This window comes from Jaculus jaculus, chromosome 5, assembly GCF_020740685.1.
Source record: "Jaculus jaculus isolate mJacJac1 chromosome 5, mJacJac1.mat.Y.cur, whole genome shotgun sequence".
In the NCBI taxonomy this organism is placed as follows: Eukaryota; Metazoa; Chordata; class Mammalia; order Rodentia; family Dipodidae; genus Jaculus; species Jaculus jaculus.
In genome coordinates, this window is record NC_059106.1 from 160,666,317 (window position 1) to 160,691,333 (window position 25,017).

General features: G+C 41.5%; 1 protein-coding gene across 2 annotated transcripts in view; it reads left to right on the top strand.

The window, feature by feature from the left end:
- Morc3 (MORC family CW-type zinc finger 3) overlaps positions 1-25,017 on the top strand; it is a 55,720-nt gene that overhangs the window by 11,605 nt on the left and 19,098 nt on the right. For both annotated transcript variants that reach the window (XM_045150438.1, XM_045150439.1), the window contains exons 2-9: positions 2,540-2,612; positions 9,520-9,652; positions 10,973-11,187; positions 14,320-14,467; positions 16,666-16,813; positions 18,599-18,727; positions 18,900-19,019; positions 24,547-24,644. In XM_045150438.1, coding sequence (XP_045006373.1) covers positions 2,540-2,612; positions 9,520-9,652; positions 10,973-11,187; positions 14,320-14,467; positions 16,666-16,813; positions 18,599-18,727; positions 18,900-19,019; positions 24,547-24,644 — 1,064 coding nt within the window. The remainder of the gene's footprint in view (positions 1-2,539; positions 2,613-9,519; positions 9,653-10,972; positions 11,188-14,319; positions 14,468-16,665; positions 16,814-18,598; positions 18,728-18,899; positions 19,020-24,546; positions 24,645-25,017) is intronic.

Sequence of the window (25,017 nt, forward strand, 5' to 3'; positions counted from 1 at the left end):
AGGTGGGGTTTGGGTATGTTTGTTTGTTTGTTTGTATATATGTGGGGGGGGAGGTGCACCAGGGTCTCTAGTTGCTGAAATTGAATGCCTGTCCAACTTTACATGGATCTAGGAAAGTGAACCCCAGTAGCAGGCTTTGCAAACAAAGGCCTTTAATTTCTGTGCCATCACCCCAGGACCTTTGTGGGAGACTGACAACCAAAGTTGCGTTCTGGCATCCATTCATGTGCACAGTCACATGTACGCACATAAAAAATTCAAAAAAATTATAATATAATATAAATTATAATTATGTAGTGGGTAAGAGCACTTGCTGCCCAAGTATTGGCACCTCAGTAAAAAGCTGGATGTGGCCGTGGCCCCCCATAGCACTAGCACTGGGGGAAGGAGAAGACAGGATAGTTGCTGCCAGGCCAGCGCTGAAGCAGTGAGCTCCAGGTTCAGTGAGAAGCCCTGTCTCAAAGGACGGACTAAGATGCAGAGTACAGAGCAGGACAGCCAGCGTCCTCTTCTGCGCTGTCCACCCACGTGCACACGAATATGTGCTTTAGGGGGTTGGAATGACACACACTGCATATTTCATGATTCTGTGTCACACCACCTAGAGTGACTGTGCCCTAGAAAAGTTCAAATTGCTGTACTCCGCTTTGAAGACCAGTCTTTATTTAGGTTTTGCTCATGTGGCACCCCGCGGGCTCAGTGTGGTGGGGGTGCTGAGGGGAGCAGAGTGTCAGTACCCTGCCCTGCTGCTCTTCCACCTCCTCTTACTTGAGCAGGAGTCTCACCAGTCCTGTAGCTTCCATGGCTTTGTGAGCTCTGGCAAGTGTCTACTCCCCACATGGTTACATGGATCCCGGGGATCAAGCTGAAGCCATCTCTCACGCCTCCTCAGGCCCTCATGCTTGCACAGGAAGTATTCCTAACCACTGACCTCTCTCTCCAGTCCAAGGCCACTCTTTTTTTATTTTTATTTTTATTTTTTTTTTAATTTTTATTTATTTATTTGAGAGCGACAGAGACAGAGAGAAAGACAGATAGAGGGAGAGAGAGAGAATGGGCGCGCCAGGGCTTCCAGCCTCTGCAAACGAACTCCAGATGCGTGCGCCCCCTTGTGCATCTGGCTAATGTGGGACCTGGGGAACCGAGCCTCGAACCGGGGTCCTTAGGCTTCACAGGCAAGCGCTTAACTGCTAAGCCATCTCTCCAGCCCTTATTTTTGGTTTTTTGAGGTAGGGTCTCACTTTAGCTCAGGCTGACCTGGAATTCACTATGTAGTCTCAGGGTGGCCTGGAACTCATGGTGATCCTCCTACCTCTGCCTCTGGGAATAAAGGTGTGTGCCTGGCTCAAGGCCAGTCTTTTATAATGCTATCTCTGATGTGTAGTGTTCTACTTGATGAGTAGTAAATAAATGTTTGGTAGATTGTCTGAAAGCCAGAGGAAAAATAGACTTCTAACCTCTCCTGGTGGCAACAGCACTTCTGGATTGATTAAAATTTTACCTTGTTTCTGGAGTTCTTCACATTAAACAATGCAGTGATCTCCTTTTATTCCTTCTTTTTTCTTTTCCTTTCTTTAAATATGATAGCATCTATTCAAAATGAACACCCAACAGATGGCATGACCAATCTCTGCATACGGAAAATTTCAAGTCCTTTTTTTTTTTCCCCTGAAGTAAGTTCTCATTCTAGTCCAGGCAGATCTGGAACTCGCTCTGTACTCTCAGGATGGCCTCAAACTCAGTGATCCTCCTACCTCTGCTTCCCTGGTGCTGGGATTAAAGGTGTGCACTACCACACCTGGCCTTCAAGCCTTTTTTTTTTTTTTTTTTGCACTTAATGCTTACATCATTCAGGAAATTAATATTTCCTTATAGCAAAAAGTCAGTTGGCATATTCTTCCAAACTCTTATTGCTTGAAGTAAAATCAGACTTAGAAGCTTTGGAAACCAGAATAGCGATTGCTGCAGTGAATCTGATACTGTCGTTTGCATAGCTTATAGATGGCACGCCGTGCTAACTGCCATAAGTTTAATTACAGTGAACTTGGAGTAAATAATAGAACCAAGGTAAAGCGTGAGACACCAACAGAAAAGCCTATTGATCAAGCCAAGCTAGTAAGTTTATGGGACTAACGTGCTGCCAATGCACAGAGGAGTAGACCAGGCTAGTAAGACGATTAAGACTTGGTGTATTTGTACAGATCTGCTTCATAGGCCGAAGTGTGTTTCAAAGTAGGGCAGTTAGGACTGTGGCGGGGTCGGTTTTAAAGCAGGTCTTACAGAGCATCAGCGCGTTCAGGATTGAACAGTCTAGGACCTTGTGGACATGAGGGAAGGGTTTGAAACAAGTGTTGATGGGTGTAAGCTATCGAGTTGGCTCTCAGCCTCTTCTTCCAGGAAGATTAATCCTGGAGCAAGCAGCTAAGCCATTTTCATTCCTTCTCAGTGTTGTTTAACACAAAGACAGACAATTGTAATGGGTGGTGGTGTCAAAAGTTAACAGCTGAATTAATTTACATGAATCATTGGTTTGTTTCAGCTTTGCCCGAAGTTTTTACATACAAATTCTACTAGTCATACTTGGCCATTCAGTGCAGTTGCTGAATTAATAGGTATGTAAATTGATATTTCATATACTGTCTGTTTCTAATTGTAGTTTTAAAGACTATTAAAATAATGCACCGTTGTACTTTAAAAATGGATCCTAAATGATGTTAGTGGTAATGCTTATTTATAAGCATAACAACTATTCATTTGACATCAAATGTTACCGCTCAACCTTCCATAATACTGCTTGTTAAGTACTTCCTAGCATTTAGTATTTATTTAGTTTGCTGAGCTCCCAAAGCATCTATATTAAAAATGTTTTTATTTTGATTATGAAAGAAAAAATTATACTTTTCAGTTGTGCAAGTGTGTAAAATATAGGTGAATTTATTTTTATTTTTACTTTTTCGAGATAGGGGGTCACTTTAGCCCAGGCTGACCTGGCAGTCACCCTGTAGTCCCAGGCTGTCCTCAAATGCATGACAATCCTCCTACCTCTGCCTCCCAGGTGCTGGGATTAAAGGCACGTATCACTACACCTGGTTGTAAATGTATTTTTAGTTTTTGGTTTTTCGAGGTAGGGTCTCACTGTAGTTCAGGCTTACCTGGAATTCACTATGTAGTCTCAGGGTGGCCTTGAACTCATGCTGATCCTCCTACTTTTGCCTCCCAAGTGCTGGGCTTAGAGGTGTGTGCCACCACACCCGGCCTCTAGGATTATATTTTAATATCATTCTCTTTCTTTCTTGTTTTAGCCCAGCCTGACCTGGAATTCACTATGTAGTCTTAGAGTGGCTTCGAACTCATGGCAGTCCCACCTTTGCCTCCAAGTGCTAGGATTAAAGGCATGCTCCGCCACACCCAGTTTATTTTAATAATGTTTTAATAAGCATGCAAAAAGATTGTGTTCAAATTTGTATTATGAGGTCATGATTATTTTTCTTAGAAAAGTTCATGCACAAGACTTTTTTTTGTTGTTCTGTTTTTGTTTTTTCAGGCAAGAGTCTCATTCTACCCCAAGTTGACCTGGAACTCACAGTGATCCTCCTACCTTAGCCTCCTGAGTGCTGGGATTAAAGGCATGCACCACCATACCTGGCCAATTTTTTTTTATTATTATTATTAAAAATGCTTTATAGCCTAGCATGCTGAGACACGCTCTTAATCTCAGGACTGGGGAGGCAGAGGTAGGAGAATCATTGTGAGTTCGATGCCACCCTAAGACCACATAGTGAAATCCAGGTAAACCTAGGCTAGAGTGAGACCCTACCTCGAAAAACATTTTTATTTGTAAGCAGAGAGAGAGAGAAGATAGAAGGGAGACATAGAGAATGGGTGTGTCAGGGCTTCTGGTCACCACATACAAATTCCAGGTACATGTGCCACTTCATGCATGTGACTTTTACGTGTTACGTAGGTACTGGGAAGTCAAACTCAGGCCGTTAGGCTCTGCAGGTAAATAAATGCCTTAGCCACTGAGCCATCTCTCTAGCCCCTTAAAAAAAAAATTTTTTTTTTTTGAGCATGTATCTCCTTTATCATAAACTCCTTAATAGTACGGTTTAGGACAGCCACGGAGCCTCAACTCAGTCTCACTCGAGGGGTTCCCCTTTATTTTCTGCCTACAGCAGGAGTAGTGAGAAGCATGTGAAGTCAAGGTACCACCTCCCAGTTAGCCTGAGATGAGTGCCAGGCCTTTTGAGGCTCCTGCCCTCCAGGGACCTCCCAGCTTGTCTGCATTTACCAGGTTTTTTCCAGATGGGCTGTGGTCACCTTCAGCCACAGAGCAGGGCTGCCGGACCTGGGGCTCTGTCCAGGCTCCGTCTCTAAAGTCTTTTGAGGAGGTATGCCTGTCTACTGCCTGCCCACCAGGCTGTGCAGCTTTATGGAGACCAGATGTGGTGGACCAGGGCCCTGTTTCAGAAGAGGGGGGCTCTTTACCTCTTCCTGCCCTGGATTAGGGCTGGATCTTCTACCAAACCCTCTTCCTTTACTTTTTTTTTTTTTAATTATTATTTTTGAAGTAGTGTCATGCTTTAGTTCAGGCTGACCTGGAATTCACTATGTAGTGTCAGAGTAGCCTCAAACTCATGACAGTTCTCCTACCTCTGCCTCCCAAGTGCTGAGATTAAAGGCATGTACCACCATACTCAGTTTTAAACTTTATATTGGTTTTTGAGGTAGGGTCTGGAACTTACTCTGTAGGCTCAGGCTGGCCTTGAACTAACAGCAGTCCTACCTTGGCCTCCTGAGTGCTGGGATTAAAGGTGTGCCACCACACCCTGCTGTTTTTATTTTTTATTTTATTTTATTTTTTTTTAAGGTAGGGTCTCACTCTAGCCCAGGATGATCTGAAATTGCAGGCTGGCCTTGAAATCACACTGATCCTCCTATCTCAGCCTCCTGAGTGCTGGGAATAAAGGTATGTACCAATATGCCCACTTTCTGGCCAATTTTTAAATATTTAGGTGTATATTTTTAAAATACAGTAAAGGTACAGCTGGGGAGATGGCTCACTGTTAAAGGTGCTTGCTTGCAAATCCTGAAGGTCTGGGTTCTACCCCCCAGTACCCACATAAAGCCAGATCCACGTGCATTTGGAGTTCATTTGCAGCAGCAGGAGGTCATGGTGTACCCATTCTCTTTCACATAAATAAATAATAAAATATATCTATAGTAAAGGAAAGGTTTTTTAAAATTTATTTTATTTATTTGAGAGAGAAAAAAAAAGAGGTAGAGAGAGAGAGAATGGGCATGCCAGGGCCTCCAGCCACTGCAGACAAACTCCAGATGCGGGCACCTCCCTTGTGCATCTGGCTTACGTGAGTCCTGGGAAATCGAACCAGGGTCCTTTAGCTTTGCAGGCAAACGCCTTAACCACTAAAGCCATCTTCTCCAGCCCTATTTCTTTTCTTTCTTTGAGGTAGGGTTTCACTGTAGCCCATGCTGACCTGGAATTTGCTATGTAGTCTCAGAATGATCCTTCTAACCTTTGCCTCTCAAGTGCTGGCATTAAGGACATGTGCCACCATGCCTGGCTGTAAAGGGCAATTTTAGAGTTTTTTACTTTACTTTTTAAAACTCGTATATATGTGCGTGAGTGTGCGCCTGCCAGGGTTTCTTGCCACTGCAAGTGGAACACCAGATGCTTGAGCTACTTTTGGAATCTTGATTTACTTGGGTGACTGGGATATTGAACCCAGGCCAACAAGCTTTGCACACTTGTACTTTTAAAGCTGTACCATCTCTCTAACCCTCCCTCCCCCACTGCAGGCAGGGTCTCACTCAAGCCCAGGCTGACCTGTAGCTTAAGGTTAGCCTGGAACTCCAGTTGTCCTCCTTCCTTAGCCTTGCTGGTCCTGGGATTATAGGAGTGATTCTTTATCAATGAAAAGTCCAGGGCTGGGGAGATGGCTTAACTGTTAAAGGCACTTGTTTGCAAAGCCTGCTGGCCAGGGTCCAGTTCCCCAGTCACCCACAAAGAGCTGGACAGGCATTCAGTTGCAACTGCAAGAGATCCTGGTGCACCAACACATTCAAATAAATAAATGAATAATTTCTATGAGTGAGAGAAAATGAAAACAAAAGTGTGCATGGGAACACCAGGGCCTCTTAACCTCTTGCAAACAAGCTCTTAAAGCATGACTCACTTTGTATATTTGGCTTTATGTGAGTACTGGGGTATTGTACCCACTGTGGCAGGCTTTGCAAGCAAATGCCTTTGACTGCTAAACCATATCCCTAGCCCTTAATAACTAATAATTTTTAACTTAATGTAATTTAATTTTTATTTATTTGAGAGAGAGAGAGAAGATAATGAGTGGCACCAGGGTCTCCTGCCACTGCAAACAAACTCCAGATTTATGCACCACTTTAATCTCTCCAGCCCTATTTTATTTTTTGAAATGTGGTCTCACTCTAGCTCAGGCTGGCCTTGAACTCATGGCCATCCTCCTACCTGGGACTCCTGGGCACTGGGATTAAGGTGTGCACCGTTACACCCTGAAGAAGCTTCCTACTGTAGATTTAATCATTTACTAGAGAGAGGAAGAGAAGAGTTTGGGTCCGCCAGGGCCTCAGTGAACTTCCAACACATGCACTGCTTTGTGAGTATACCTTTATGTGGGCACAGGGGATTCAAACTTGAGTCATCAGGCTTTACAGGCAAGTGCCTTTAATCACTGAGCCATCTTCCTAGCTCCCCCTTGGTTTTGTTGTTTACTGAGACAGAGTCTTACTGTGTTCCTAGGCTGGTCTTGAACCCTCAGCAATCCTGATGGTCAGCTTACAAGGACAACCTTTTCTTTGGTATAATTGCCCCTGCTAACATATACATACAGGTGATTTTCTTTTCTTTTTACCCCCCCAGATCTAGAATAGATCGGCTAAATCATTGCAGCTCCTTTTTTTTTTTTTTTGATTTTTGAGGTCTCACTCTAGCCCAGGCTGACCTGTAATTCACTATGGAGTCTCAGGGTGGCCTCGAACTCATGGCAATCCTCCCACCTCTGCCTCCCGAGTGCTGGAATTAAAGGCATGCGCCACCACGCCCGGCTTCCGTTTTTTTTTAAATCGCAACATAGAAGAGCTACCATGTGCTTTTTATAGCATTCAAAATTTCTTTTTAAAAACTTATTTATTGGGCTGGAGAGATGGCTTAGTGGTTAAGCGCTTGCCTGTGAAGCCTAAGGACCCCGGTTTGAGCCTCGGTTCCCCAGGTCCCATGTTAGCCAGATGCACAAGGGGGCGCATGCGTCTGGAGTTCGTTTGCAGAGGCTGGAAGCCCTGGCGCGCCCATTCTCTCTCCCTCTATCTGTCTTTCTCTCTGTGTCTGTTGCTCTCAAATAAATAAATAAAAATTTTAAAAAAAGTTTTAAAAAAACTTATTTATTTATTTATTTGACAGAGAGAGAGAGAGAGAATGGGTGCAAACAAATTCCATGCGCCCCCTCGTGCATCTGGCTAATGTGGGTCCTGGGGAATTGAACCTGGGCAGGCAAACGTCTTAACCACTAAGCCCTCCCTCCAGCCCCCAAATTTCTTAAGTTTTAATTAAATACTGCTCATCTTTTCCGAAGTCATTAAAAAAGATTACTTAGGGGACTAAGGAGGTGGATGACTCAGTAGTTAAAAGCACTTGATTGCAAAGCCTGCAGATCTAGGTTCAATTCCCCAGGACCCACATGAAGTCAGAAGTTGGCATCTGTGATCCCAATGTGCCTGCAGCAATGGGAGGTGAAGCCAAGAGAATCTGAAGCTCACAGGCTAGCTAGTCTGATCTTCCTCTGCAGTCAGGCAATTGATTTGCAGTGGCAAGAGACCCTGCCTCAAAAGGTGACAAGTCTGGCGTGGTGGAGCACGCCTTTAATCCCAGCACTCGAGAGGCAGAGAGAGGTAGGAGGATTGCCATTAGTTCGAGGCCACGCTGAGACTACATAGTGAATTCCAGGTCAGCCTGGGCTAGAGTAAGACCCTATCTTGAAAAACAAACAAACAAACAAAAGGTGGAGGTCCTCTGGCCCTATACTTGTTTGTACACACACACACACACTCTCTCTCTCTCTCTTTTTAGCTTTGTGCAGTGGCTTAGCCAATGAAGTTTTAACACAGGTGTGATTATTGGCAATTGAAAATAAGGAAATAAATAATTGAATTTTAGGCTGCTGTGTAGCAAGATACTTTGAAAACCAATGTTTATGATAAAGACTTCAAAATATATTTCTTTCCACTGTGAAGATGGCTTAGCATTTAAAGATCCTTGTCTGAAAACCCTGCACATCTGGGTTAATTCCTCAGCCACCCATACTAAGGCAGATGCAAAAAGTGGGGCAGGTATATGGTGTTCATTTGCAGCTACAAAAGGCCCTGGCACACCAGTTCTTTCTCTCACACTAAATTTAAAAAAAACTAAAAAATATATTTAAATATATTTCTACCAAGGAGTATTTAGTGTTTAATGTTGGATAATCTACAAGTTGATTTTATTATTGATATCAGTTAATTTTTGTTGTTGTTATTTTGAAGTAGGGTCTTGCTGTAGTCGAGGCTGACTTGGAATTCTCTATGTAATCTTAGGAACTCACAGCAATCCTACCTCTGCCTCCCAAGTGTTGAGATTAAAGGTGTGCACTACCGTGCCCAGCTTTTTTTTTTTTTTTTTTTTGAGGTAGAGTCTTACTCTAGCCCAGGCTGACTTGGAATTCATCATGTATTCTTAGACTGGCCTTGAACTCAAATTTTTTCATTTTTTACATATATTTCATTTATTTATTTAAGAGGGAGAGAAAAGGAGACAGAGAGAGAAAATGGGCTTCCAGGGCGTACAGCCACTGCAAAGAAACTCCAGACGCATGTGCCACCTTATGCATCTGGCTTATGTGGTTTCTGGGGGAATTGAACCTGGGTCATTAGGCTTCACAGGCAAGTGCCTTAACCACTAAGCCCCCCCCCTTTTCATTTTAATGTATTCTTTACACTTACCTATTCTGAGAGATATGAGTATGCTAATCAGGGATGTTAAATGGGGAAGCATGTAGTGATAGAATTGTGAAGCCACAAAAAACTTGGGTTAAACTATCAGGATCATGATTGTGGACACTTTAGAAGGTGACTGTTGCATTGGTGTAGCTTACTAGAAGGTGATACTCTCTTCTCATTAATTTAGCCACTTTATGTACCTTTTATGCCAATTCCCAGTACTGGCTGATACTCAGCTCTCAGTTTCCCTCATGATAGGCTGGTCCTTCTCTTAACCATCCCTGTGTAGTGACTCAGTGATGTTCTACCAGTCTGTTCCCTACTTCTGCAATAGAACATGAATATAGTTTAGTTTGTGTTTTTAATCCTTAGAAATTCCTAGGAGTTAGCTCTTCCAGTAATAAGGTGTTCTGCTGCTTGTTACAGGATTGTTATGAACTGATTGCTTGCTTTAAGAGACAGACTCAAAATTTCTCCAAACCTTTTGTCTCTCAGATAATGCTTATGATCCTGATGTGAATGCTAAACAGATATGGATTGACAAGACAGTGATAAGTGAGCGAATCTGCTTGACATTCACTGATAATGGGAATGGCATGACAACAGATAAGTTGCATAAAATGCTGAGGTATGTAACACCTTCAAAAAGAGGGCTTATGCCCAGTTGAGGAATTTTACGTGTCATAAAAATATAATTTCTTATCCTTAGTTTGTTTTTATTTTGAAAACATGAAATGTACCAGGCATGGTGGCTCATGTGTTTAATATCAGCCCTTAGACTGAGGTAACAGGGCTGCCATGAGTTCAAGGCCATCTTGGGATAGAGTGAATTTTAGGTTAGCCTGAGCTAGAATGAGACCCTATCTAGTATTTGAAGAAGAAAGAAACCATGAAATGCCGTAGATACAATGTAAGTAAAGTATTAGGCATTCCCACCATTCTCATCTCCTTCCCTCCTCTTCCCATGTTTGACTTAACCTAAAATTCCACCATTCCTTTACAGTTAAAGTACACTGATAGCTGTTGGTAAATTGATCTTAACAAGTATTTCCAATAAATTTTACTATTGGGGTGGAGCTTTAAAGAGATTGAGAGTATAAAGTAGTCCTAAGGCTTTAAGATATAAGCTGGGCGTGGTGGCGCACGCCTTTAATCCCAGCACTCGGGAGGCAGAGGTAGGAGGATTGCCATGAGTTCAAGGCCACCCTGAGACTCCATAGTGAATTCCAGGTCAGCCTGGGCTAGAGTGAGACCCTACCTCGAAAAAACAAAAAACAAACAACAACAACAACAACAAAAAAGATATAGAGGCAGAGAACAGGATGTGAGAATTCATTAAATGTGCTTGAAATGGAATTGGAGGCATAATACAAGTAGAGAAAGAATTTAGAAGCAGAGGTCTTCTGCTGTACCTGAAGTTTTTTTTTTTTTTTTTTTGTTTTGAGGTAAGGTCTCTTTCTAGCCCAGGCTGACCTGGAATTCACTTTGTTGTCTCAGGGTGGCCTCGAACTCATAGTGATCCTCCTACCTCTGCCCTCCCCGGCCCCCCCAGACTGGAATTAAAGGCATGCGCTACCAAGCCCAGCAAGCATTTCTTTCTTGCCCAAAAAGTTGTAACTATCATTATTCCTGCCACATAGGTTTGCTGAGAACAAAAGAATTGTTTATATCTAGAGGAAGAGAATTTGTGGGATGAAATTTCAAAAGTCCTTAAAGCCCAAATTATGATGCAACCTGTGGTTGACATTTTTCCTTCTTTTTAGAGATGGAGAAACACATTAAGGTAGATTAAAAGTAATTTTTCTAAGATTACACAGCTAGGAAGGGTGGAATTAGCATTTGAACTCAGGTTTCTTAAGTTTGTATTGCATTTATTAAACTTTAAAAAGTTAAAAGATTGTAAATATTCAATGTTTATATCATTTTGTTGTTGTTTTTGTCTTTCCAGCTTTGGCTTCAGTGATAAAGTCACCGTGAACGGTCATGTCCCAGTTGGATTATATGGGAATGGCTTCAAGTCAGGGTCTATGCGTTTGGGTAAAGATGCAATTGTTTTTACCAAGAATGGAGAAACCATGAGTGTGGGCTTCTTGTCACAGACCTATTTGGAAGTCATAAAGGCAGAGCATGTTCTTGTCCCGATAGTGGCATTTAACAGGCACCATATCCTTTTGATTTTAAAAGAGAAGCTGTGAAGAAACTGAGGAAACAGTCCATCTCTTTTGTTGGATTTTTTTTTTTTTTAGTGGCTAAGTGTTTTGTCAAACTTTTGTATTGATAACTTCCATAAATATGAGCAATATACCATGACCATGCCATCTTTTTTCCTTCCTTTAAATTCTTGTATTGTGGGAGATAGGGCCTCCCTTTGTCATCCAGGCTTGCCTTTGAATTCGTGATTTTCCTGCCCCAGCCATGCAAGTGCTGGGAGTAAGGGCAGGCACTGGTCACCTTTTTTTTTTTTTTAGGTAGGGCCTCATTCTAGCCCAGGCTGACCTCGAATTTACTGTATAGTCTCAGGTTGGCCTCAAACTCACAGTAATCCTCCTTCCTCTGCTTCCCAAAGGCTGGGATTAAAGTCATCTACCACCATGCCTGGATAGTTTTTTCAAACAATATCTTTATTGATTTATTTGCAAACAGAGTGCACAACAGAGAAAGAGAATGGGGGCATTGGGACCTCTTCAATTGCAAATGAACTCCAGGTGCGTGTACCACTTTGTGCACCTGGCTTTTTGAGAATACTGGGGAATTGAACCTGGGCCAGCAGCCTTTGCAAACAAGTTCATTTACCACTGACCCATTTCCTCAGCCCCAAGTTTTTGTTTTTTAATCGTATGTGTTTCAGTTCTTGTCTATGTATACTTCCTTTACCCTGTGCTTAGAGTTCAAGGGTCTGTCCTTCTGTTGGAATTTTGTTTTAAAATTCTTAGCATAAATGGTTGCATTTTATGTTAGCACTGTGGTTGAGCTCTTGCTTGCCTGCCTGCCCAAAAACCTGGGTTAGATTCCCAGTACCTCAAAACAGACAGACAATTCTTTTTTTTTTTTTTTTTTTTGGTTTTTCAAGGCAGGGTCTTATTCCATCCCAGGCTGACCTGGAATTCACTATGGAGTCTCAGGATGACCTCGAACTCATGGCAATCCTCTTACCTCTGCCTCCCAAGTGCTGGGATTAAAGGCGTGCACCGCCACGCCCGGCCAGACAGACAATTCAGACAATTCTTAGAAATAGGATCTCGGTCTACAGTCCAGGTTGACCTCAAGTTTGTAATCCTGCCTCCACATCCTCAGTAGCTGAGTTTATAAGCATCAGTCTGTGTTTACTTGATAGTTTTTTCTTTTAGTCTGAGTAAGACTTTTTGGTCTGGCTTGAAAGTTTCCCTAATAACAATAAGAGCAAGATAAATTTAGGAAAGTCCTTTCCGTATAAACACATTGACATTGAGCATTAAATTGATTAGATACTGGGCTGGAGAGATGGCTTAGCGGTTAAGTGCTTGCCTGTGAAGCCTAAGGACCCCAGTTCGAGGCTCGATTCCCCAGGTCCCATGTTAGCCAGATGCACAAGAGGGCGCAAGCCTCTGGAGTTCATTTGCAGTGGCTGGAGGCCCTGGCGCGCCCATTCTCTCTCTTCTCTCCCTATCTGCCTCTCTCTCTCTGTCACTATCAAATAAATAAAAATAAACAAAAAAAATGATTAGATACTATAAATTTGCTCCTCCTTTTCCTTTCTTCAGTTGAGTTAATTTGTCTTTTGTCTGTCTATCTTGCTCTTTGTCATATATTATTCATGCTCTCCTCTTTTTTTTTTTTTTTTTTTTTTTGTTCCCCTTAAGGTAAGGTCTTGCTCTAGGCCAGGATGACCTGCAATTCACTATGTAGTCTTGACTTGGCAATCCTCCTGCTTCTGCCTCCCAAGTGCCTAGCCTCAAATTTTTTATTGTGACTCAGCCTCTCTAACAGTGTGAAGTATAGGCAGATACCAGTGAGCTCAGCAGTGTGCTTGCAGGCACTCTCACGTGTGCAGTGAACGTTGTGGACGCCAGAGGAATCTTGGGTATTGGTTCTTGCTTGTTTTGAGGCAGAGTCTCTTTTTCACGTATTTGCCTAGCTGTCCCACGTACTTGCGGGATTCCCCTGTCTCCATCTCCCGTCAGATACTACTACACCCAGCTTTACTTGGGTGCTGGGGATCCAAATTCAGGGACTCATGCTGACACACCAAATACTTTATTGGCTTTTTTTGTTGTTGTTGTTTTTTGAGGTAGCGTGTCACTCTAGCTCAGGCTGACCTGGAATTGACTATGTAGTCTCAGGGTGGCCTCAAACTCATGGCCTTCCTCCTACCTCTGCCTCCCAAGTGCTGGGATTAAAGGTGTGCGCCACCACGCCCGTCAGCTTTTTTTTTTTTTTTTTTACCTTGATATTCACATGAAATAACAGTGCAATATTTCTTTTCTTTTGCTTATTTTGAGGCAGAGTCTCACTATGGCCCAAGTTGACCTAGAACTCACTCACAGTCCTCTTACCTTAGCCTCCCAAGTGCTGGGATTAAAGGCATGAGCCATCATACCCAGCTCTCTTTTTCTGAAAAATTTTGTATTGGTTTACAGAGAATTAGGTTTCATTATGGTGTCTTCATACTTTTTTTTTTTGTTTGTTTCTCTTTCCCCTCTTCCTCCTCTTTGGCTTCCCCCAACTTAGCCTTCTCCTTTCATAACTGCCTGTTTCTTTTTGTCTTTTCCTCCCTTACCATCACCTTGTTGACACTGCTATTTTAACATTTATTTATTGTTTACTTTTATTTATTTATTTGAAAGCGGCAGGCAGAGAGAGAAAGAGGCAGATAGAAAGAGAATGGGCACGCCAGGGCCTCCAGCCACTGCAAACGAACTCCAGATGCATGTGCCTCCTTGTGCATCTGGCCTACGTGTCTTTAGGCTTCACAGGCAAGCGCTTAACCACTAAGCCATCTCTCCAACCCTATTTTTTTTTTTTTAAGTATTTTTATTTGCAAGCAGAGGGAGAGAGAAGCAGGGGGAACAGAATGGGTGCATCAGGGCCTGCAACAAACTCCTGATGCGTGCACCCCTGTGCATCTGGCTTTATGTGGGTACTGGGGAATTGAACCTGGCTTGTTGAGCTTTGCAGGCAAGTGCCTAAACCACTGGGCCATCTCTCCAGCCCCCGTTTTAAAATTTTGGAAGTAGATCCTCTGTTTTTTAGAGTTGGTTTCTGTATTATAATTTTGGAAAATTTGTTGTTGGTCTTAGTCTTTAACTAAGGACATACGACAGATGATTAATTTAACAGAATCAAAAGCAAGCCTTGCTGCAATTCTGGAACATTCTCTGTTTTCCACGGAACAGAAATTGCTGGCAGAACTTGATGCTATCATGGGTAAGAAGGGGACAAGGATCATCATTTGGAATCTTAGAAGGTAAATTAGATTTGATAGTAGCTGCTGGCTATTTGGGAAGTAGAGTACATGTGCAGGAAATATTTCATTATGTTCATCCCTTGTTATACAAAAGAGAAATGGATGGGGAAAGAGCCGTTTATTGGCATACTTAATAATTTATCTTTTCTCTTTTTTTTCAATTTTGAGAGAGAGGGTGAATGGGTACACCAGGGCCTTCAGTCACTGTGAATGAACTCTAGTCTAGATGCGTGCGCCCCCTTGAATACGTTTGCAGCATTGCGCACTTGTGTCACTGTGCGGCTGGCCATGTGGGACCTAGAGACTTGAGTATGAGTCTTAGGCTTTGCAGGCGAGCGCCTTAACCACTAAGCCACCACTCCAGCCCTGACTTGTCTTTTCTAAGGGTATATTATTGAAGCCACTTTGCTTCTATGTGAGATACTTTCATATTACTATAAGAGATTCTTATTTATCTATTTCCTACAGCTGAGCGTGAGTTAGCATGTGGGAAGACAAGTAGTAGATATACATCCCTCCCCGCTAATATTTCTAGTTCTTCATCCTTGTGAGATAAAATATCTTGCAAATAAAAACCCTTAAAATTTATTATTAGCATGTAATCATGAGAGATCTTAATATGTGAACCATGGAAATAAAACATAAATAGTAAAGCCAGGCATGGCGACCCAGGCCTTTAACCCCAGCACTTGGGAGGCAGAGGAAGGAGGATCGTTGTGAGTTCAAGGACACCCTGAGACTACATAGTGAATTCTAGGTCAGCCTGGGCTAGAGCAAGACTCTACCTTGAGAAACAAAACAAAACAACAAAAACCACCAAGAGAGGTAAACCTGAAGTTTTGTTTTTTTTTTTAATATTTTATTTATTTATTTGAGAGGGAGAAAGGCAGAAAGAGAGAGAGGGATTGGGTGCACCAGGCCCTTCTTCAGCCATTGCAAACGAACTCCAGATACATGTACACCCTTGTGCATCTGGCTTATGTGGGTCCTGGATAGTTGAACAGGGATTCTTTTGCTAAGCCAACTCTCCAGCCCTGAAGTTTTTTTTTGTTTTTTTTTTTTTTGTTTTTTTTTATTTATTTGAGAGAGAGATATATAGAAATAGGCAGGTAGACAGAGAGAATGGGCATCAGGGCCTCCAGCCACTGCAGACGAACTCCAGATGTGTGTGCCCCCTTGTGTATCTGGCTTATGTGGGTCCTGGAAAATTGAACCTGGGTCCTTTGGCTTTGTAGACAAGTGCCTTAACCACTAAGCCATCTCTTCAGCCCTTATATATATTTTTTAATTTGTGTTTTTCTGACCTCCTAAATTCCCTTTTTGTTTTCTTGCTTTCATCTTCCTGCTGTTAACTCCTAGGAATTTTTGGCCCCTTTTTTCAATTAAGCTTTCTATTTTGAGATAATAATAGATGAATGTGCGGTTATAAGAACTAATACAGAGGTCTTCGGTCCCCTTTATCTTGTTTTCCCAGGTGGAAGCATCATAAAGTATAGTAGTTTGTTGATAGTGATGGGATGTTGTGGTTAATACAGTAAAGTGTCTGATAGTGGGCACCTGACTCACCATAGGCACCCCTCATGTTAGCCTCTTGTAGTCACTCCTCCTTAATCCCAGGCAACTCTTAACTGTCCCCTGTTGTATAGTTTTGTCATTTCAAGTACTGTTCTATAAATGGAACCATAGGAATAGATCCCTTTGGATTGCCCTCCCTCCCTTCTTCTGTTTCCAGTTCCTGCTGTCTACCAGTAATTTGCTGTTTTGAATGCTAGCAGTGTATTTTTATGGGGCAGACCCTTCGTTTGTTAAATGAGGTCTGGTTTGTTCATAGTTTGAGACTATTATAAGAACATGCTGTGAACATTCATGCATTTTTATGGGAATATAGTCTTCATATTTTAAAAGATAAATGCCTAGGGAGAATTTAATTTCTAGGTTATATGGTAGTTTTATTGTTATGCTGTAAGAAACTGCCAGGCTTTTTTATAGAACTGTACCAGTTTACATTCCTACCAGCACCACACCAGTGATCTGGATTTCCTGAACCTTCTTTGATACTTCTTCTGGTCTTGCTTGCTTTATACCTGTGCTCCCACTGGGAAGTTGACTGTAGGTTTTCTTGTTACTTCCTTAGGATTAATTTGTGCTGCTTTCCTTGATGCAAAGTTAATGTTTCTTTCTAAACATTATTCCAACAGCTACAAAAATGCAACAGAGTTTGACTTTGATAAGGATAAATATGACATCAGGATTCCTGAGGATTTAGATGAGATTGCGGGGAAGAAAGGGTACAAGAAACAAGAAAGGATGGACCAAATTGCCCCTGAGAGTGACTATTCCTTGAGGGTATGTAGTTAGCTCTGTTTGTGAAAATGAGTCTTCAAGCAATAGAACTATTAGTAAGATTATATTACCCAACTGTGTGCTGTGTGTGTGCATGCGTGTGTGCGTGTGGTGTGTGCAGATGCACCCTCCCCATGTGCGTGCGAGGGAGGCTGGAGGAACATGCTCTGGGAAGGCCTCTGTCACTCGTCACCCTCACTTTCCTGAGGGAGATTCTCTCCAGGATTTTTTTTCCCTCTTCTTTTTATTTGTAAGCAAAGAGATAGAGAGAATGGGCACGCCAGGGCCTCCAGCCACTGCAAACAAACTCCAGACGCTGCATCACTTTGTGCATCTGGCTTTATGTGGACACTGGGGACTTGAACTTGGATCATTAGGCTTTACAAGCAAGTCCCTTAACCACTGAGTAATCTCCCTAGCCCACGCCAAGTGTTATTGATTAGAATGGCTGCCCCATGAGCTCCAGTGATCCTCCTTTCTCTGCCCCTGAGGTTACAGGCATGTTTGGCTTTTTACATGCATGTTAGGGACCAGACTTGGGTTCTATCTCAGACCCTCCAGTGGTCTCTACTGGAAGTATCTCAGACACAAATCAACTTGTTGACCTTTTTTCACTGTTGCATTGCATGTTTTATTTACTAAGAAAACCTTGTTTTAGGGAGTGAGGTATAGCTGAGTTGGTAATGATTGTTAGCATGCATGAAACCCTGAGTTTAGCACTGCATAAATTGAGAATAAATATGTTGAACACTTGGAACCCCAGAAAATTTGGAAGCAGAAGGATCAGGAGTTCAAGGACAGCATAGAGTATATGAAAAACAAGAGAGAAAGAAAAATAAAAGGAAGGAAAAAAGGAGAAAACATGACGGGTTTGGTGGTGCATGCCTTTAATCCCAGCACTCAGGAGGCAGAGGCAACAGTTTGAGGCCACCCTGAGGCTACATACTGATTTTCAGGTCAGGCTGGGCAAGACCCTGCCTCAGAAAAAGAAAACAACAACCACAAAGTTATTTTAATTGCAAAGTTATAATGTCTGATAGTGCTTGTAGTTCTTAGATTATGTGTTTAGATTATCTGAATTGGTGGAGTTATTTTTTTATACGTATGTGGCTATAGTGATTAGTTCGAGTCACAAAGCCAAATTCAGTGTTTTTGTAATTTTTATAATGTAGACTACATATCTAATGTACCTTGTTTCCCAAAGCAATAAATAATAGATAATTATATTACCTATTACAACAAAGTTACAATTTATGTAACTGGTAAATATCTCTGGGATTTGACTTTAGTGGGTCAGATCTTAGTTGGGGCTTTTTGTTGTTGGTTTTAATTTTTTTTTTTAAATACTGTTTGAGAGAAAGAGAGTAGATGCACCAGGGCCTCGTGCCATTGCAAATGAACTCCAGAAGCATGGGTCACTTTGTGCATCTGGTTTTACATGGCTACTAGGGAGTCAAACCTGGGCTTTTAGGCTATCTCTGCATCCCCAGTTTTAATTTTTATTATCATCATTATTATTAGCAGAGGGTAACATGGTTTTAATTTTTTTGAGAAAGGGTTACATGTAATCTAGGCTGGCTCCCAATTCATTTTGTAGCCAAGAATGGATTGAACTCCTAATCATCCTGACCCAACCTTCAAAGTACTGGTTTTATATAGGTCATGCTACCACCCATAGCTTACTTTATTAAAGAATTAATGCTGGTAAGCTGGTTGCTTTCTTGTTGAACCCACATCTGAGTAGTGCTGAGCAAGTCTGTGAGGAGTCACGGTTGTCATTTCCGGCAGGCGTACTGCAGCATATTATACCTAAAGCCAAGAATGCAGATCATTCTACGTGGACAGAAAGTGAAGACCCAGCTTGTGTCGAAGAGTCTTGCCTACATCGAACGCGATGTTTACCGACCAAAATTTCTAGTATCCTTTATTTATGATGCTGTGTTAGTCAAGTCTGCCTCCTTTATTCTCTAAGAATTCTAATATTCTCCAAGTTTGCCTTTTTTATGTATACTTTTGGAATTAATAATGAAATAGAAAGGGTGATTAGAAAGGAATGAAATGTTTTCATCATTTTTCTTAACCTTTTAAGACTAAAACTGTACGAATTACTTTTGGATTCAACTGTAGAAATAAGGATCATTATGGAATAATGATGTATCACAGAAATAGACTCATCAAAGCATATGAAAAAGTTGGATGTCAGTTAAAGGTAAGATTTTATATTTAAGAAGAAAAAGTCTTATTTCTAACAAAAGGATAATGTTAATGGCTAAAAAGTAATTTTACAGTGCTTTTTGCCCATAGCTTTTGCTATTAAACTTTTTAAAAGGATATTTGTGTTGAATGTGAATCTTTGTATTAATTTTTCATTTGATCCTAATAAACAGTTATTTCTCTAAAGGAAGATAGAGAATTTATACTACCAACAAGGGAGTGAATCTTTTTTTTTAAAATTAATTAATTTTGTGGGTTTTTTCTTTTTTTAATCTATTTTTTAATCTATTTTTAATTTTTTTTTAATCTATTACTTTTATTGACAGCTTCCATAATTGTAGACAATAACCCATGGTAATTCCCTCCCTCCACTTTCCTTTTTGCAACTCCTCTCTCCATCATACCTCTTCCCCATTTCAATCAGTCCTTATTTTATTTATTTATTTATTTATTTGTGGTTTTTTGAGGTTTGGTCTCACTCTGGCCCAGGTTGACCTGGAATTAACTATGTAGTCTCAGGGTTGCCTTGAACTCTTGGCAATCCTTCTACCTCTTCCTCCTGAGTGCTGGGATTTAAGGTGTACACCACCATGCCTGGCAGTTTTTATTTTATTTTGATGTCATCATCTTTTCCTCCTATTAGGGTATATGTATATATGTATATGTATATGTAGGTATATACATTTAGCCAGACAGTGCAGGAGTTATACCCCTAGGGCTCATTGCTACCCCTGTTGTAGGTTTTTAGTATCAGGGTTATATTCCCTCCCATGGAGTGGGCCTCCAGTCCAATTAGAGAACGGTTGGTTTCACCCATAACAGACATGCCACTATTGCACCCACTGGCTCATTTGGCCTGGTTGGCCAAATTTAGGACTTGCAGTGTCCACTGTTGAGTATCTCAACTGGTGATTTCTCTCTCTCATTGAACTGCATGCAGTGTAGCTTTTTCCAGCTTTCTGTCAGCTGGTCTACATGGAGGGGGTTTTCAGCTCAGCTCCAGCAGGATTTCTCAGTGACCTTGCAGCTCCAGTATGTGGAATCTTTAGCAATAGGGTCTTACCATCTATTCCTGGTGGTAAACCAAGAGCTTCGACAATGGCCTGTAATGTTTTGGGAGTATCAGTGATCTCCCCCACCAACAACTCACTAGAAGGCATCCCATTTCTGGCACTGAAAATTTTCTAGTAATAATGTATGGCTTCTGAGTGTTCCATTGTCTAACAGAGTAGGTTTCCATATGACTTACTTATATCCTCTTAGATTTTGATGAGCCCTCCCTCCACCTTTCCTTTACTCAGTCTCTTCCCCTGACCTCACTGAAGCTTTTCCATCCCTAATATCTGTCCTTCAACATGCATATATACAATACCGTGCTATTAAGCCTCCTCCACCCCACCTTTCTGTTCCCTTTACATCCCCTTTCTTGCTTACTGGCCTGTGCTACTGAGTTTTATTCCTACTCACATGGAAGTCCAATCATTTGTAGCCAGTGTCCACATGTAAGAGAACATGTGACATTTGGCTTTCTGGGCCTGGGTAGAGAGAGAGAAAGGGAGAGAAGGAGGCAGGTAAAATGGGCACAGCAGGACCTCCAGCCACTGTAAAAGAATTCCAGATGCATGTGCCACCTTGTGCATCTAGCTTATGTAGGTCCTGGAGAATTGAACCTGAGTCCTTTAGCTTTGCAGGCAAGTGACTTAACCACTAAGTTATTTCTCCAGCGATCCTCCTGCCTCAACACTCATGGGCAGTTGTACTTTTCACTTTTTTTGGGGGGGGGGCAGGGTCTCACTGTAGTTTAGGCTGAGCTGGATCTCACTCTGTAGCCTAGGCTGGCCCTAAACTCTGCGATCCTCCTGCCTCAGTGTACTGAGTGCTGGGATTACATGTGTGAGCCAGCGTTCTCAGGTTGAACTTGGAACTTCTATCTATATGACAAACCTTGGCTAGGTGCTGCACATATTGACATGTGTTATTTCTGTTTACTATTCTTAAGAAATTACATGCTAGCCCTTTTTCCCTTGTATAAATGTGGAGGTAACACTTGACATTTGTTAATAGTGCTTTTGGGAAAACGAAGCTAATGTATTTAGGAATTAACTCTTACCAGAAAGGCTTTTTAGTCTAATTTCCATGAGACTCATGTAAAATAAAGTGCAGGAAAAAAGCCGGGTGTGGTGGCGCACGCCTTTAATCCCAGCACCCGGGAGGCTGAGGTAGGAGGATTGTCGTGACTTCAAGGCAATTGCCTGAGACTCCATAGTAAATTCCAGGTCAGCCTGAGCCAAAGTGAGACCCTACCTCGAAAACCCCCCCAAAAAAAAAGTAGGAAAAAATTTTATGACCTCATTTAGTCCAGATGTTTCTCTGTTTACTTTTTGCTGGGATGACCTGTCAATTAATGTGAGTGGGATATTGAAGTCACCTACTACAACTGTGTTTGATATTTTCTGTGACCTTAATTCTAATAGTGTTTGTTTGATGAAATTGGGAGCCCCCATGTTAGGTGTATATATGTTTAGAGTTGTAATGTCCTCTCCTCCTGTTGGAGTATTCCTTTAATAAATATAAATGACCTTCTTTATCTTAACTAACTAATGTTGGTTTGAAGTCTACCCTGTCAAATATTAGGATAGTGACACCTGCTTGTTTTCTATACCCATTTGATTAAAATACCGTTTTCCATCCTTTAACCCTAAGATAATGTCTGTCTTTTATGGAAAGCTGAGTTTCTTGGAAACAAGAAATAGAAGGATCCTGCTTTTAAACCCAGTCTGCAAACCTGTGTCTTTTGGTTGAGGCATTGAGGCCATTGAAATTAAGAGTTATTATTGAGCGGGGCGTGATTGCGGACACCTTTAATCCCAGTACTCGGGAGGCAGAGGTAGGAGGATTGCCATGAGTTCAAGGCCACCCTGAGACTACATAGTGAATTCCAGGTCTGCCTGGACCAGAGTGAGACCCTACCTTGAAAAAGCAAAAAAAAAAAAAAAAGGAGTTATTATTGAAAGATACGTATTTATTCTTGCCATTCTTATTTTGTAGTTCTTCCAGTTTTTCCTTTACTCTCTTGCATTAACTATTATTTGTGTATGGTTTTTTTTTTTTCTGTTTACTTATGTGTATGCTGTTCTTAATCTTCCATATGGAGGATCCTTTCAAGTATTTTCTGTAGAGCTGGGTTAGTGTTAGTGTTCATATATTGCTTTAGCCTGTTTTTGTTGTGAAATGTCCTTATTTCTTTGTGTATTTGAATGGATAGCTTTGCAGGATAAGGTAATCTTGGTTGACAGTTCATATCTTTCAGAACTTAGAATACATCATCCCAAGCCCTTAATGGCTTTTAAAGTTTGTATTGAGTAATCTGGTGTTAACCTGATAGGCTTGCCTTTGTATGTGACTTAAATTTTCTAACTACTTTCAATATATTTTCTTTGGTTTGTGTATTTTATAGTTTAATTATAATATAGTGGTTAGAGGTTCTTTCCTGATTTTGTCTGTTTGGCATTCTAAAGTCTTCCTGTACCTGTATTGGCATCACTTTTCCTATTTGGGATAAGTTTTCTTCTCTGATTTTGTTGGAAATACTTGTTACGCCTTTGGGGTGAAATTCTCCTTCTACTATGCCCTGAATTCTTATGTTTGTTCTCTTCATAGTGTCCTGAATGTCTTGAAATTCCCATTCCTGCCTTCCTACTAGTTTGTAATTCTCTTTGTTGGACTGTAGTAGATCTGCCACCTGGTCTTGTACTTCAGATACTCTGTCTCCTTCGTCCATTCTGTTGGTGAGACTTTCTATAGAGTTTCTGTTTGACTTAATCTGTGTTTCATTTCTAATATTTCTGATTTTTTATTTTAATTTCTATTTCTTTACTCAGGTCTTGTATTGACATCCTTATTTCATTAAATTTATTTCCTGTGTTCGCTTGGGATTCCTTCAGTTTTTTTTTTTTATTCTTTTGAACATAGATATAATAATTTTTTTTTGAAATCTTTATCAGGCATTTCATCTAAAATAGTCTCACTGGAAGTCATTTCTGATGGATTTATAATTTTTGGTGGAATTGTATTTTTTGTTTGTTATATTACAATGTAGAGATTTTTGCCCCTTGAGTTATTTGATGCTTGGGTTTTCTAACTATCTGCAGTGTTCTTAGCTATGTAAATCCAACTTTATATATCTTCAGGGTAGGAGTTTAAGGTGCCAGGTGTAGCTCTAGTACTCCAAGAGAAGCAGCAGAAGTCACTCTAGGGTTGAGTTTGCCTGCTCTTCAAGTGTTCTAGTAGGCTGCGTGGAGCAAATTACTGGCAGATTCTAAAATTCGACTGAGCAATATACACATTCAGTCAAAACCAGCGCAGAATGTGCAAGAGTGGGTATTAAAACAAGCAGATGGGCCAGAGCCAACGTCCTGTCAACTAGAGGCTGTGACTTCTGGCCTGAAACAGGTTCCAGGTTAGCTTGGGCCTAGTGAGACCCCAAAGGCTATAAATCAGGAAATGTCCAAGGCAACAATAGTTAACAACAAAATACAGCCTATTTGCGAATGGTAAAGCAAACCAAGAATATATCAATCAGATGTGACACATAATCTGCCCTGACATTGAGAGAGAGATTAGCACTTCCATTGCAGGCCTGTGTACCTGGCTTTGTGTACACAGGCCCTGTTACCTTTTGGGTTGTCTTCCAATCTCACCAATGCTAAGTGTTCACCTCGATCCCTCTCTGTTGTGCTCTGTCCTGCTAGGCTGCTTGGGTTGCTCGATCTGGGGTTCTGACTGGCTATGCTGGATGCCGTTCGGACAGGGCCTGAATGAGTCCTCCAGTGATTCGCAGCACTGGTGGCTGGGGGTGGGAGGCTGTGCAGGACCCCTGGAGCTGTACTGGAGCTGCTCAGCAGGTCCCTGCTGTCTTCCCCTTCAGGTTTCTTGACTTTTTATGGAGGCCGATGTGAGTGGAAAATGTCTTCACCTGGTTTCTGCTCCTGTAGCTCTGGGCTGCCTGGTTGGGCATGTGGATCGGGGCTGCTGGGGTTTCGGCAGGATTTGGGCTGGTTTCCTCCTTTCTAGAAGATCTGAGTCTCTCCTGCTTCTCTGCTGTGGTTGACAATAACTTACATACCTTTACTTTTTGGTAGAAGAGTGTATTTTGCTGTTTTTCTGCTTATTTCCCTCCCTAGACTATTTTGGCGTGGCTACTATGCAGCAATCTTACCCGGAAGTCCAGGAAAATATTTTAAACAAAATTTTGGGCTGGGGGGATGGCTCAGCAGTTAAAGGTGCTTGCTTGGAAAGCCTGTGGCTTGGGTTGCTCCAGGTTTGATTCCCCAGTATTCACATAAAGCCAGGTGCACAAAGAGATGCATGTGTGTGAAGTTCGTTTGCAGTGGCAAAAGACCCCAGCATGTCCATTCATATCATTCTCTCTCCCCTCACAAATCAAAAAAAAAAAAAAATTAATGTAATATTTGTTGAATATCATGTGTTATGCTTAAAATGCTAATTTTGTTTTATTTCAGGCAAACAACATGGGTGTTGGAGTTGTGGGAATTATAGAGTGTAATTTCCTTAAGCCAACTCATAACAAACAAGATTTTGACTACACTAATGAGTACAGGTATGTTGCCCATTTATAAATTATTGACTAATATTATAAGGAACTGGATGACAAAAAACCTTTTGAATTTTCTAGGTAGCTGGGGCTCTCCTGAAATTCTAATCTGTTGACATCACCTGTTGATGCCCACGGAACCTGTTGTAGGTCTTGAATGACCAGTGCTGAGGAATTGAGCTGAGACTGGGGCGAGCAAACAGAAGCAGGGAACTCTAGGTGATTTCTGCATAGGCGTGCTGGAGGCAGCATCTTGCAGTGTTTTTATTAGAACAGCTCTATGTACAGGGTTCACACAGAGTTTATCCAGATAATGGCTTATATAAAGCAAAGTAGCCTATAGCTTCCTTATCTCAGAAGCAGGAGACATCTTGGCTAA